The sequence below is a fragment of the Strix uralensis genome, chromosome 3, assembly GCF_047716275.1.
Source record: "Strix uralensis isolate ZFMK-TIS-50842 chromosome 3, bStrUra1, whole genome shotgun sequence".
NCBI classification, from domain to species: Eukaryota; Metazoa; Chordata; class Aves; order Strigiformes; family Strigidae; genus Strix; species Strix uralensis.
This window is the reverse complement of record NC_133974.1, coordinates 4,380,526-4,393,164: the sequence shown is the minus strand read 5'-3', so window position 1 is coordinate 4,393,164 and position 12,639 is coordinate 4,380,526. Positions and strand designations below refer to the sequence as shown.

At 43.4% G+C, this 12,639-nt stretch overlaps 2 protein-coding genes across 2 annotated transcripts; one reads left to right on the top strand and one right to left on the bottom strand.

Moving 5' to 3' along the window:
* Positions 1-328: 328 nt before the first annotated feature.
* Positions 329-2,135, top strand: LOC141941703 (interleukin-17F-like). The gene is made up of 3 exons (XM_074864681.1): positions 329-355; positions 927-1,171; positions 1,898-2,135. The coding sequence occupies exons 1-3, from the start codon at positions 329-331 to the stop codon at positions 2,133-2,135; spliced, it is 510 nt and encodes a 169-aa protein (XP_074720782.1).
* A 7,310-nt stretch (positions 2,136-9,445) lies between these two features.
* Positions 9,446-12,222, bottom strand: LOC141941702 (interleukin-17F-like). Its single transcript, XM_074864680.1, has 3 exons — positions 12,131-12,222; positions 11,029-11,273; positions 9,446-9,683 (listed from the first exon to the last, which is right to left on the bottom strand). Exons 1-3 carry the CDS (start codon positions 12,155-12,157, stop codon positions 9,446-9,448), a joined length of 510 nt encoding a protein of 169 aa, XP_074720781.1. The 5' UTR covers positions 12,158-12,222.
* Between the last annotated feature and the right edge of the window lie 417 nt (positions 12,223-12,639).

The following is a 12,639-nucleotide window of genomic DNA, read 5'->3' as shown; positions in this document are numbered from 1 at the left end:
TCAATTTTTTGGTGGTTTTCTAATATCATCATTGAGTTTTGTTGCTACTTGAGTGACATGGCTAAAAGAATGACATCATCTACAGATCTAAGAAAGGATGAGCCCATATCCTGTCTTCCACCAGCGTTAATGGAATATATATACATACACTTTTTAATTTAAGTTATGGTCAGAAACCACAGTTAAGGTTGGGAAAAAACCACCTACTCCAAATTAACTAGGACAGCACAGAAGCCCTTATAAAAAGTCCAGCAGCAAATGTGCCTAGACACGTTCAGTTCAACAGAGCCCAGTATAAGCATCAGCTGCAGTAAGAGAAAGGAGGAAAATGTCTCCAATCCTTTGTGCTTCTCTGGTAAGAACTTGCTTTCTGTTTTTTTCCCCCAGTTAGACAGAGATGTATTTAATGTTAATAGATGACTGTTAGGAATGGGGATGTGGACCCACCTTTAAAATGCTTGTTTAAACCACTAATAATTGAAAATAACTAAAGCAGGAAACTGCTGAATAGCACCAACACGGGGCAGCAATGAGACTGTACGGGTATATTAGTGAACAGGGCTACTGCAACATACTGTGAGTCAAGAAATACATTGAAAATTCAACCTTAGAGTGGTTTTTTTGTTATTATATCCTTTCTGTTATCTCCTGCATTAAATTATTTTCTATAATTCACATTTTTTAATCACCAAATTACAACTGAGTGTATACCATACCCGTCAGCACTGTAAGGTTTAGTTAATGAAAGCAGGAGTGGATGTGTTATATGGCATTTTCCCGTAAGTACTCCAACCTACAGTATAGGCTTTAACTTCCAGCTAAGCTGGCTGTGGATGAATTTCCCAGACACACAGAGGAGTTGTTAGGCATGTTGTGTTACAGCAGCTGTACCTGCGTCCTGTCCTAAAGGCACCAATTGTCTTCAGTTCAGATCCCTGCTCTTAATGCTGTTGGCCATGCTGTCAGCCAGCAGTTCTGCCTACGGGAAGGTGATACAGCCTGGACTCAAGCCGGAGAGCCTCTTCAAGCAAGCATATGCTGGATGTCTGACCCAAAAAGATTCAAAATTCCCTCAGACTGTGAGAGTCAACATAAGCATCAGCAACGCAAACCAGGACACCACTGTGAGTCCTGATGTCAGCAGCCGCTCTCTGGCTCCGTGGGATTACAGGTATGATCTCTGTCCCTATTGTCTAGAAATAATGGGCTGCCCTGGTCAAGAACACTGCTGAGGCTATGCCCACATCTTTATTTTCAGTGCTTCGCTGTTGAGAGATTTTTGGAAATATGAGGGTAACTGCAGTCCACATAATTCTCTTCGAAAGACAACCAATACAGAATGAAGCACAGAGCAAAAAAAATGGTCTAGGCCAATATACAGAAGGCAAAGGAAATTATTTTTGTAATTTAATTAATTTATTTGTATACTAGGGCAAGCTTTCTCTTCAAAAGCATTATTTACCTAACTGATCATCAAAAATAACTCAGAGGGCTGGCACCATATTCAGTGGTGGTGTAATAACATCAGCACCAGGCTCTAAGAACGTTTCATATTTTGGCGGGGAGCTGAAGGTCCTTAGGTCTGTTAGTCAGTCTGATATGTTAAGAAGCTCAAATAATTTCTAACCAGTCTTTCAAAGTTAGTGTCTATTTGAAGCAAGTTCTTTGCAAAGGCAGTTGCATGCAGTCCTAGCATGTTTGTCTTATATTAAAAACCTGCAGTATTTACTTTATTACACTTTATTTCTTAAAAATCAGGGTCTACTGCCCCTTCATAGCCACTCTCACAGGAGGTACATATTCCTGAGTTGGGAGCCCGTAGTGATCCAGACTATCGTGTCTCCAAAGATGCAGCAGCATTTCCATTTCAAATACTTCCTTTCATGTCAACTTACAGGATCGATGAGGACCACAACCGTTTCCCCGAGGTGATTGCTGATGCCAAGTGCCGCCACTCCAGGTGTGTGAATTTGGACGGGAAGCTGGACCACAGCGTCAACTCTGTCCCCATCAAACAGGAGATCCTCGTCCTCCGGAGGGAGCGGAAGGGTTGCCACCAGTCCTACCACCTGGAGAAGAAAGTAATCACTGTGGGCTGCACATGTGTCACCCCCTTGATCCGACACCAGGCTTAAGGGAAGCCAGTAGTGTAAGAGCAGGGAGCCGTGGAGGAGAACTGCATTGCCTAACAGCACTGAAGTGAAGGGGCCTGATTCACTCTCTGCAAAACTGAATCAAGCCATAGTGATTAGCTAAAATCTATCAGAATATATTAGACATTTTTAAATTCTCAGTTAAAAACAAAAATGTTTTCCCAAAACATCTTGAACTCCATGAATTCAGAATCCAGACAACTTCATGTGCCAGGCTGAAAAAAGTAATGGGAACTCTTTACACACCTTTAGATTACACTTTGAAATGTCTATTTATATAATTCTATTTATGCTGGTGGAAAATTTAGTAATAATGTATCTATTTATCCTTGTGTAATTAAAAAATAATAAAAAACTCTGTGGTATTCTCCTTTCTTTCTAAAGAAGCCTTTTTGATAAGGCAAGAAATCACTCAATTCAGTTATGACTATATAAGAGATGATGCTAAACCCTAAAATTCTCTTAATAACATCTGCTGCAGCAGAATGTAAAGCCCATAGAAAAGTTAGGGCTTGTATCATTAACACCATTTTACTGATAGAGAAAGTAAGATATTCAAAGGAAAATGATTTACCAAGTGACACCCAATAGATTCACTTTCAAGACAGACAAAAAAAGCAGTGGGTAACTACCCAGTTATCCACCTAATTGGAAAGGAATTTGTAAAGGTAGGTTCAATACAACACTTTGAATGCTTCTCTGGGGAGAAAGAAAGTCCCTCCCCTAAAATGGCGAGTGCGTTTCCACTGCTAAGTTTTAACTTTGGACCAACGCTGTCTAGAATTTCACTCCAACCCATTTCAACACATTTTCTGTGGCTCAGGGTCACTACCTGGGTACATGAAGGAAAGAACATGAGTGAATCAGGTGGATAATTGAAGCAATTAACCATGTATCGCTAACTGCAATCGTAATTTTCTCCATGCTTGTGTCCTTCCAATACGTTCACTGCCAGCAGTTAGTGCTTCAAATGTAGAGCACACTGACACAGCACTTCTGCCACGGTTATGATGGGACTTGCGTAGGTGGATGTTGAGCACAGCAGGTGGGTTTATTTCAAGCACACTTGGATTAAAAGTGCTCAGATGAAAATGTTCCGTGTTTCAAAAGGCAGGCCGCTTTGCAAAGACATGGATTTTTTTTTTTTGCTGCGGTCTCAGGGAGGTGTGACCCTTCTCAGGCACTGGCAAAATGCCATTGGCAAATGCAACAGCAAATACAGAATTTATAGAGATGCAGAGGTCAGGAATACAAGTCCCTAATGAGAGGCAAGGTCCTCTCAGGTGAAAGCATCTACTCCAGATCCAGCGGTGCTAACTGGAGATGTGATCATCCCAGCTTTGGCTCCTGGGGGTTATTCCCTCCAGCTGTGCCAGTGAGCCTAAACCCTCCCTAATCTACTCCAGGAAAAATCAGGTGGGTCAGCCTGCAACCTAAACTCACAACATGACCACAGGTTTCACACCATCCCTTGACCTAGCAGATATGCACTGGTCCAAGGAAACATTAATTAACTCAGAGTGATCACAGTATCTGCAGTCACAACAGTGAACTCCTGTCCACACCTTTAGTTACCTTCAAACACTGATATAATTTTACCCATATATAAGTATCTAGCAGTATTTGTGATCTTAACTTAGTTTGTTCCCTACCTTGTCTACAGCTATTTTTCCTTGAGGTCTTCTGCAGGTCCTGAAGTTCACTCAGATGACTGTTCCAAGAATATTAAGCATGGGAAGAGACTGAAAAAAAAAAAAAAAAAAAAATGAGGAACACTCATTCTTTGAGGTTTTCAAGGAGTTACATAAATATCAGTCCAGGAATATTGAAATAGAGATGATTGCTTTGTCCATTAGATAATCTTTCAACATCCTACCACCTGCTATAGGAGGAGCTATGGCAAATTGTCTGCAGCAGCTCAAGTAACTTCTAACAGTTAAAATTACGGTAAGTCCCACCCTTTATTACCTGGTAGTGCCGTTAGCTGGAGTTGTCACATGAGTAATGGAGAATAGTTAGCAATGCTGAGAGAGAGCTACCATGTGGAAAAAGTCAGAACCAGGTCAGCAAGAGATGATGCAGCTGGAGTACCACAATGATGACAGTTTTCTGCTGACGGGCTGCAAAGATACTCCAGTCCCGCTTCCAGCAGCACCATTCTCCCTTGGACTGTTTACCAACCCGGTTAAAACCATGCCTTAGGACACAAACATTTTTTATTTACTTGGCCTCATGCCAACTTCATGCTCACCCCTGCAAGCTGCTTGAACACGCTCCTGCAGAAGCGATTAATAGTATGATCACCCAGATTCATTTGGCCTGAGGACTCTTTTCTTTCCTACCACAAGTTCTCTTGTAACTCCTGGCATCATGAGCTAAGAGGTCTTCTGTCACATTGCTGTGTTCAGTTGGAAAGGAGCAGAATACTTCCAAATCAATGCACCCTGCCATGAGGTCACCTAATCAGTGCCTTTGTTTCTCTGGGCAAATGTTCATGACTACAGTCAATAATGATCACAACAGGAGACCAAATCCCTCTTTCACTCTTGCACAGCTCTTATCACTTTGAGGTTCAACAGGTAAAGCTTGTCCTTTTTTGTTTTGGAGAGTTTCAGTGCAATTCCCTGCTTATTTGATGTCCTTTAATGATATCATTGCAGGGGGGAGGACTGGGAATTTCTGCAAAATCTTCAACACAAAGGTTTCCAGTCCAGCACTGCTCCCTGTCTCAGTTTCATGTCAGTTTGCAAAATCTGAGCAGCAGCAGCCAGATTGCTTGGCACCCTGTGAGTAAGACGCACCAGAAAGGGAAGTTTGAGATCGGATTTGTGTAGCAAATGATCAGATAACCATGCTCATCATTGCCAGCTACCAAAGCAAGCTGCACAGATACCAGATGCTTTTAAAAGGTACTATAGGTTCAACTGTCTGGCAAGCCTTACAACATGAAGGAGGCCAGGACTACAGATTTCAGAAGTCTGAAATAAAAAGTAAACCCGAAAAATTATAGGGGCAAGTTAGAGAGAAGATAAATCATCTCTATTCACTTACTGGAACAGGGAACCTTGATAATGATACAAACACATAGTGCTTACTAAGATTGCAGATAAAACAGAAACACGACACTTTGTACTGGTAAAACCACTAAAACTCACTCATAGAAAGCTATGCCCAGAAAAGAGCATTTTGTGTAGAGCCTACTCAGTCCATGGCCCCCAAAGAGCATTAAACATATATTTAATCTCTTGTTGAAGTTACAGAAAAAGGTGGAAAAACTGAGCTAGTTTTCTGATGGAAAAAAAAAAATGAATAAACAGAAAAGTTACACAGAAAGTGGGAATGGATTTATCTGAAGAGCTGAGGACAAGAAGCTGCTACAACTATCCAGCCCTGGAAGTATGGAGAATAATTAGCAAAGACAGAAAATGTTTTTGTGAGTAGCAAAGATGGAAAGCATGGTTTGTTTCTGGTGCTGAGCCTGGCTGGCATCTTCTAAGCTCCTGAAAGCCAGCACCAGCACACAATCCCATGCCCACCAACAGCTCTGAGTCTGCCAAGCAGTATCAGTCAATCACAGACATTTTAAGCATTTGGGGGTTTTTTTGTCACTACCTTGTAACAGTGCTGTAGAAGATGTATATTTGGCCCACTCACCTAGATTCTTTTTTAAGCACAAGGTTAAAAATCATATCAGAGAGCAAAGAAATAAGAGGAAGAAGGGGAAGGAGGCAAAAGAAGGAGATTGAGGCAAGTCTCACATTCTACCCTGCGACGGTGACATGGGAGCAGGTTTCTGGTCTGATCTGTCAGGCCATCTCCCAGCACAGCCAGAACTCACAGCTGATATGGAAACTCACCCCATCATCTGTACCCATTATGTTGGCACTAAACCACAGAACCCCACAGGACTGAGCAGCAAATCCCTTATTCCCTTAAAATTTTGTCTGTTAGATGTAACTCCCAACAAGCTGTGTAAACTTCTGGATTTTCAAGCCATTGCTCTTCTGGCTTACCAAACACAAACAGTTCTTGGGTTGTTTCAACCTTTTAGTTTGCAACCTTTGCGTCCTTTATTTATTTAATTTCTGTGCGCTTTTAAAAACAATGATTTTGTGGAATGGGCTGATCTGGTCTGTAGTCCCTTTAAACACCCCCAGGAGCATCTGTTGTCAAGGGTCCAAAGAAGCCTGACTCACACCTGCAGGCCAACACATCCACAGGTAAAAGCACAGGTCTGGGAGGAGGCATCTACCCCGGCTTGCACCACTGTTGTGCCTCCCACCCCACGCTAATGCAGGGGTCTCTGCAGTGTGCTGCCTCCAACATCCCATGAGGGCTGCTACATGACAGGATCACTGCTTGAACTGCCAGAACAGGCACAGCCAAGGGGAGGAGTGAGCAAGGGGACAGAGAAAGGAGGTTAGTGAGAGGCAAGCAGAAGAAGAAAGGAATAGGAAAGGCCACAAGTCTCAGATACCAACCTGTGACTGTAGGTTGTTTAGCCCAGCAGGTTATGAGAAGACATTGAAGGACTGCTACTACACCTACAGCTGTGTCTTCTCCTCCTGGTAAAACAACTGAGTCCCTGAAGGCTGCTCTAAGCTACATTTGAGAGCCAGAGATGCCCAGCTGGGCATCCAGGGGCTGGGTCCATTGCTGCAAGGGGAAAAAAACCAAGCAAAGCCTTTAGCAAAGGCTGGTCCTCAGCTGTGAGCTGTACTTACTTTTGGTGGTGATATGACTGTGCTCTTTACAAGAAGCATAAATTCGTTTGCCATATTCTTAGATTGCTGGGAAAGCCAACCACCTACCTCATTGCAAAAGCCAGCACCTAAGAAATAATCAGACTCGTGTTTACAACTAACTGCACTCTAAGAATGATGCCATTAGAAGGAAATAACCCTTGTTACTTGTTTTATTTAGAAACAATCCCCATGTACAAACCCATGCCTCACTGGGAGGTGTGTGGTTTGCAGTTGATAGCACTGGCTCCAAAACCTCATGACCTGTGGGTGAGACTTCCTTAATTAGCCACCTTTGCATTTTCTTAATTAGCTACTTCATAATTCATCCAGTTAGAACAACTCTTAAGCTAAGCTGATGGGTGCTTAACAGCATCAGCACAGGAGCTTACACCTGTTTAGCTGCCACGAACCCAATACTAAAATAATTATGTCTGGAGAGAGAAATATAGGCTAGTTTTCTCCCCGCAAAACAAGTGAGGACAACCCCACAAGGTAGGTTTATCGAGAGGGAGAGAAATAGGTCAGGAGTAAGAACCAGGGTGTGCAATGTGCGATTTCCTGGTCAGTGGTTACTGTAAGAAGAGAGCTGGTGTTATGCAAGAGCATGCAGAAGATGCCTCCATGGGTTTGCACTCCACCACATGAAGAGCTTGGTGGTCATAACGAAACAGCTGCTGCCACAAATGAGTACATACACTTGTAACTGAATGAGACAGTTCCCCTGCCTGGTTACCCATGGCTTGTTGAACTGGGTCCCAGTGACCCGCGGGGCAGGGAATACACCTGACTCGACAAACAAGCACTAAGGGAGTCATTTAGACCCAACGACTTGTCTGACCTACTCAGGGGAGGAAACCCAGGGTTTACCTGCACCAGGTGGATCTAATTTAAAGTGGCTGAAATGAAATACAAAAATGCTTGCACACAGGTTTACCCTGGTTTAAATGCAGGTGAACAAGGAAATATGGGCTTAAAACCTCCACCAGCAGAAGCCAAAGTCAGACATCTGAGAATCTGGCTCAGCTCTGGATGAAAGATAAATAATGTCAAAAAAAAAGCAACACTGCAGCAATCTGATAAAATAATAGTGGGTCTTGTTAGGCTGTGCTCCTTGTATAACTAAGGGAGAAAAAGGGCAATTCCTCCTTCCCTAAGTTAGGCCACCTCAGCTCAGCAGGCAGTCCTGCCCTGGAGGTGTTTATTCCTCATTCCCTTGATGCAGAAGGATCCTCATCCACCACTTCAAGCCCAACACCTAATATTTGGCTGGCTAAAGAGAGGTGAGATGGAGCCATCTTTGCACATGTCCCTGAATTCCTGCTCAGCCAACCATTCAGCTAGTGGAGAAGGTTGCTTATAAGGATGACATCTTGTCTGGAAGAGGATAGGACAGGGCTTTTCTAGCTCACATGAGTGAGGCTAGACCCCCATCCCAAATCCCAGCTGCAGCCCTGCAATGCAATGTCTCCCACCGCTTTTCCCACCATACCTAGAGACCATCCCCAAGATCTAGAGGACCTGGCTCCATTGCCAACTCCCTCAGCGCTGCCTGTATGACCTCACTTCACCACTTTCAGATCTTTCTGGCATCTTTTCATCTATTTAGGCTGCAAGTTCTCTTGTGCCCCCTCTTACTCATATCCCTGCACCGGAAAAAGCCTGATCTTTGCTGAAATCTCTCAGTGCTACAGCAGCACAAACCCATTCTCTGTGTCTACTTTCATTCTGAGCTACCATAAAACAACATTCTTTTAAATAAAATACAATTTTTATTCAGTAGATAAGTTATTGAATAAATACAGATAAACATTTACCAATTTTTTTATACTCTGAGCACATACAAAGCCATAAACACAGTCATAAATAGAAGATATAAATAGAAATATAAACACTTGTTAGCTCTTTGCTGGTTTAACACTCAATGCAAGGGGACTCAATTCTGTCCCAAAATGCTCTGAAATAAGTCAGCCGCTCCTCCCCAGGGGGGCATCCCACCCTGAGTGCAATGAGAACCAGGCCTAGGGGCATTTGTGTCACATTTACACTATAATACACTAGTGAGCAGGCATGGCCAAAGGACAAAAAGGGACTAAAGGATAAGGAAGGGAGGGAGAAGGTGAAGGAGGACATACTTTTTGTGTCAGTGCTGGCTGGTACGTATATATTAGGGCAATTTACTGCCAAGGACAACTTTTGAAACTATAATTCATTTGATTCACCAAACTGATATAAGCCACAATGATAAAAAAAAAAAACAAAACACCAACAAAAAAACAAGAAAACCCCCACTGCTTTACCCTCTCCCTGCTTGGAGTCACAAATAAAACTTTTTCTCCATCCCTCTCTCTCCCTTCCATCACCACCTCCCAGTGACTTCCATTCAGAAATAAAAACCAGCAAGAATCAATACTTTCAGGAGGTAATTTGCTCAGATTTGGAAAGGAAATGTCATGTTGAATTCCAGGGATGCAAGCTGGGCATCTCCCCTAAGAGATGTTCATAGGAGACATTTCTTCTTCCTGATGTTGTCTCTCATACTAATCCCTCCTAGGACTGGTGGTGGATGACTGGAGCAGCACACGTGCAGCCCACGGTGATGACTTTCTTCTCCAGGCGGTAGGTGGGCAGGCAGCCCCCCTGCTCCCGCCGGAGGACAAGGATCTCCTGTTGGATGGGGACAGAGTTGAAGCTGTGGTCCTCCTGCCCCAGTGGGTTCACGCAGCCAGAGAGGCGGCACTTGGCATCAGCAATCACCTGGGGGAAGCGGTTGGGGTCCTCATCAAGCCTGGGGATGGAGACACAAAAGGGTTTTATACACTTGCATAACGTGGTTGGGCAGGATCTTCTTGTTTATCTCCATAAAAGGACCATGCTATTTACCTGTGTATCCTCACTATGAGACACACCCAAAGAGTTTCCCTATCTTAAACATTTTTAGAATTATTTCCTAGAAACTGAATCAGTTTGGGGAGGTTAATACCACCATATCACTCTTTAGCAGTTGATGAATGGAGTGGAGCTGGGTGAAATACAGAACTGATTGCAAGTGGACTACTCTTTTTTGTTTGGCTTTGTTTTAATTTCAACATTCAAAAATTTCTTTCAGTTAGGAAAATGTAAAATTACAATGTACTGACATCTTCCTTTTCCTAGAGGAATAATTCATTTCATCATCATTTCAACCCCATGCAACACTACAGGCTTGGGGCAGACTGGCAGGAAAGCTGCCTGGCAGAAAAGGACCTGGAGGTGTTTGTTGACAGTCAGCTGAATATGAGCCAGCAGTGTGCCCAGGTGGCCAAGAAGGCCAATGGCATCCTGGCTTGTATCAGAAATAGCGTGGCCAGCAGGGATGTGATCATCGCCCTGTATTCGGCACTGGTAAGGCTGCACCTCGATTCCTGGGTTCAGTTTTGGGCCCCTCACTATAAGAAAGACATTGAGGTGCTGGTGTGTCCAAAGAAGAACAATGAAGCTGGTGAAGAGTCTAGAGCACAAGTATTTTGGGGAACGGCTGAGGGAACTGGGGGTGTTTAGCCTGGAGAAAAGGAGGTTCAGGGGAGACCTCATCACCCTCTACAACTACCTGAAAGGAGGTTGTAGAAAGGTGGGGGTCGGTCTCTTCTCCCAATTAACAAGTGATAGGATGAGAGGAAATGGCCTCAAGTTGCACCAGGGGAGGTTTAGACTGGATATTAGGAAAAATTTCTTCACCGAAAGGGTTGTCAAGCATTGTAACAGGCTGCTCAGGGAAGTGGTGGAGTCACTATCCCTGGAGGTATTTAACAGATGTGTAGATGTGGTGCTTAGGGACATGGTTTAGTGGTGGACTTGGCAGTGTGAGGTTAATGGTTGGACTTGATGATCTTAAAAGTTTTTTCCAACCTAAATGATTCTACGATCGACAAAGATTGATAAGATGATTAGAAACCATTCCAATGATGTCCCTTTGTGCTGCAGTTTCTCTTGGAGAAACCTCACCCAACATCAAAATGTGTGTTTCAAGAAGCGTTTGCAATATTCACAGAACTCCACGCATATGCTGAGAACCAGCCATTGTTCACCACAAAAAAAAAAAAAAAATCTGTGTAGCACAGCCATTGCAGTTTAGACAACAACTAAACAGTTACCTGTAATCCCAAGGAGCGAGTGATCTGTTTCTGACATCATGGACTGTCCTAAAGGCATGATCTGAATTGCTGATACGAATGTCAACTTTCAGCGTTGTAGGGAATTTGAGATCCTTTTGGTTCAGGCAACCTCTATTAAACCTTACAGAGCCACTGTCCTTGTTGGGTGGAGGATGACCTACCCTCCCACGGGGTGAGCTCTTTACAGTGAGTGCTAGAACCAGCACCAAAAGTAGTGGTCTGAACTGGGAGAGAGAAAGGTGTCATTAGTTCAGTTCACTCAAGAAAGAAAGAACACAAAGAGCCAAGCCTTGACTAAACTGGACCATCAATGGACCATTTTCATATTCATATTTTGGTGAGACAAGTCAGCATGAGCAGATAACACAACAATGCAAATAATACTCATCACAACAGATGCTAAACTCTGATTCGAATTCTGATTCATAGTTGGCTCTGCACCAAGAAAAGCATCTCTCCAACAAGCTATGAGAGGTCCTCCTTTGCAGTCAAACAGCAATGTCTTATGATCTGCAAGGTGGGGTAAGGACTTTACTGACCCCATGCCTAAGCTTAGAAATGTAGTAAGCCATATGCATTCTCAGGATGGGAAAGGTTAGCTACCTAGCAGCCGTCTGCTGGAACTAACCTTTTTTCTCAATGAAATCTGAGATTCTTGGGCCATTTCAGGAGCTACAATTGTAGGAAAAGACAGATAAATTTTAAGAAAATCACAGGAGTTGACAGTACTGCAAATACCATCCAGGTTGAAATTTAAAGGCACAGACATTCACTTCACAGTGAAATTTCAGCAATTTTGATAACATGCTGCCTGATGTTGACTGTCTCTCCTAATCTCACATCAGCAGTGCTCCCCTTACAGATAAATAATGGATAGTCCTTTGTCTCCTTGCCATTCAAGCACCAAACCCACTTGCAAAAGCTCGGGAGAGAAAGCTGTGTCAGACAGACTTAGCATCCCACTCAGCTCCCACTAAGACCAAAAGGGCTGTTTGCAGATAACAGCATCGTGGGATCTGCATTCTGCTTTTTCTTTTGCAGCAAATATATCTTAACAGTTACACCAAATATAAGTACTCACCACTGCAGAATAGCTGGCAAAAGCCATGGCAACCCCTCTGCTGCTTTAGCCAGATGCACGCAGAGACAGAGCACAAGAGTTCTCCTTCTCCGAGACCTCTTCCACTCTGCGTGTGTCTCAAAGCCAGTTGTGATCTCCTTTTTATAGTCAAGTTCAACCTCTACCTTCCTTTCCATTGCAGCATATAGCTGGCTTACCTGACCCGAGGTTAGGAGCTGATATTTCATTTTCTAGCCCACTTCCTTCCGCCTACCTCCAGAAAGGGGAGGGCAGATACTTATGTCTTCAGAATCCCAAATCAGCCAACACACTTTATTCAGGCAGATGAATAGATAAGGGAAGAAAAGGAGAAAAAAAAATGTTCAGGCAGTTTTTTTCTTCCCTTCCCACCCACTCTTTCTAATATTAAAGCTCTCTCACCACAAACACATCTGTGGATGCACTTCCACGTGACTCACACAAACCATACGACAGAGATCAACAAGTTGCAAAGTCAAGCACCGAACAAG

What these genes read in the sequence shown, in the direction of transcription:
- LOC141941702 (XM_074864680.1), bottom strand. Translation starts at nt 12,157, where the DNA reads ATGGCTTTTGCCAGCTATTCTGCAGTG. An exon ending in TTGCCAGCTATTCTGCAGTG is followed by an intron (nt 11,274 to 12,130) that starts GTGAGTACTTAT and finishes TCTCTCTCCCAG; the next exon opens with TTCAGACCACTACTTTTGGT. An exon ending in CTCGCTCCTTGGGATTACAG is followed by an intron (nt 9,684 to 11,028) that starts GTAACTGTTTAG and finishes CTCCATCCCCAG; the next exon opens with GCTTGATGAGGACCCCAACC.
- LOC141941703 (XM_074864681.1), top strand. Translation starts at nt 329, where the DNA reads ATGTCTCCAATCCTTTGTGCTTCTCTG. An exon ending in CAATCCTTTGTGCTTCTCTG is followed by an intron (nt 356 to 926) that starts GTAAGAACTTGC and finishes AATTGTCTTCAG; the next exon opens with TTCAGATCCCTGCTCTTAAT. An exon ending in CTGGCTCCGTGGGATTACAG is followed by an intron (nt 1,172 to 1,897) that starts GTATGATCTCTG and finishes GTCAACTTACAG; the next exon opens with GATCGATGAGGACCACAACC.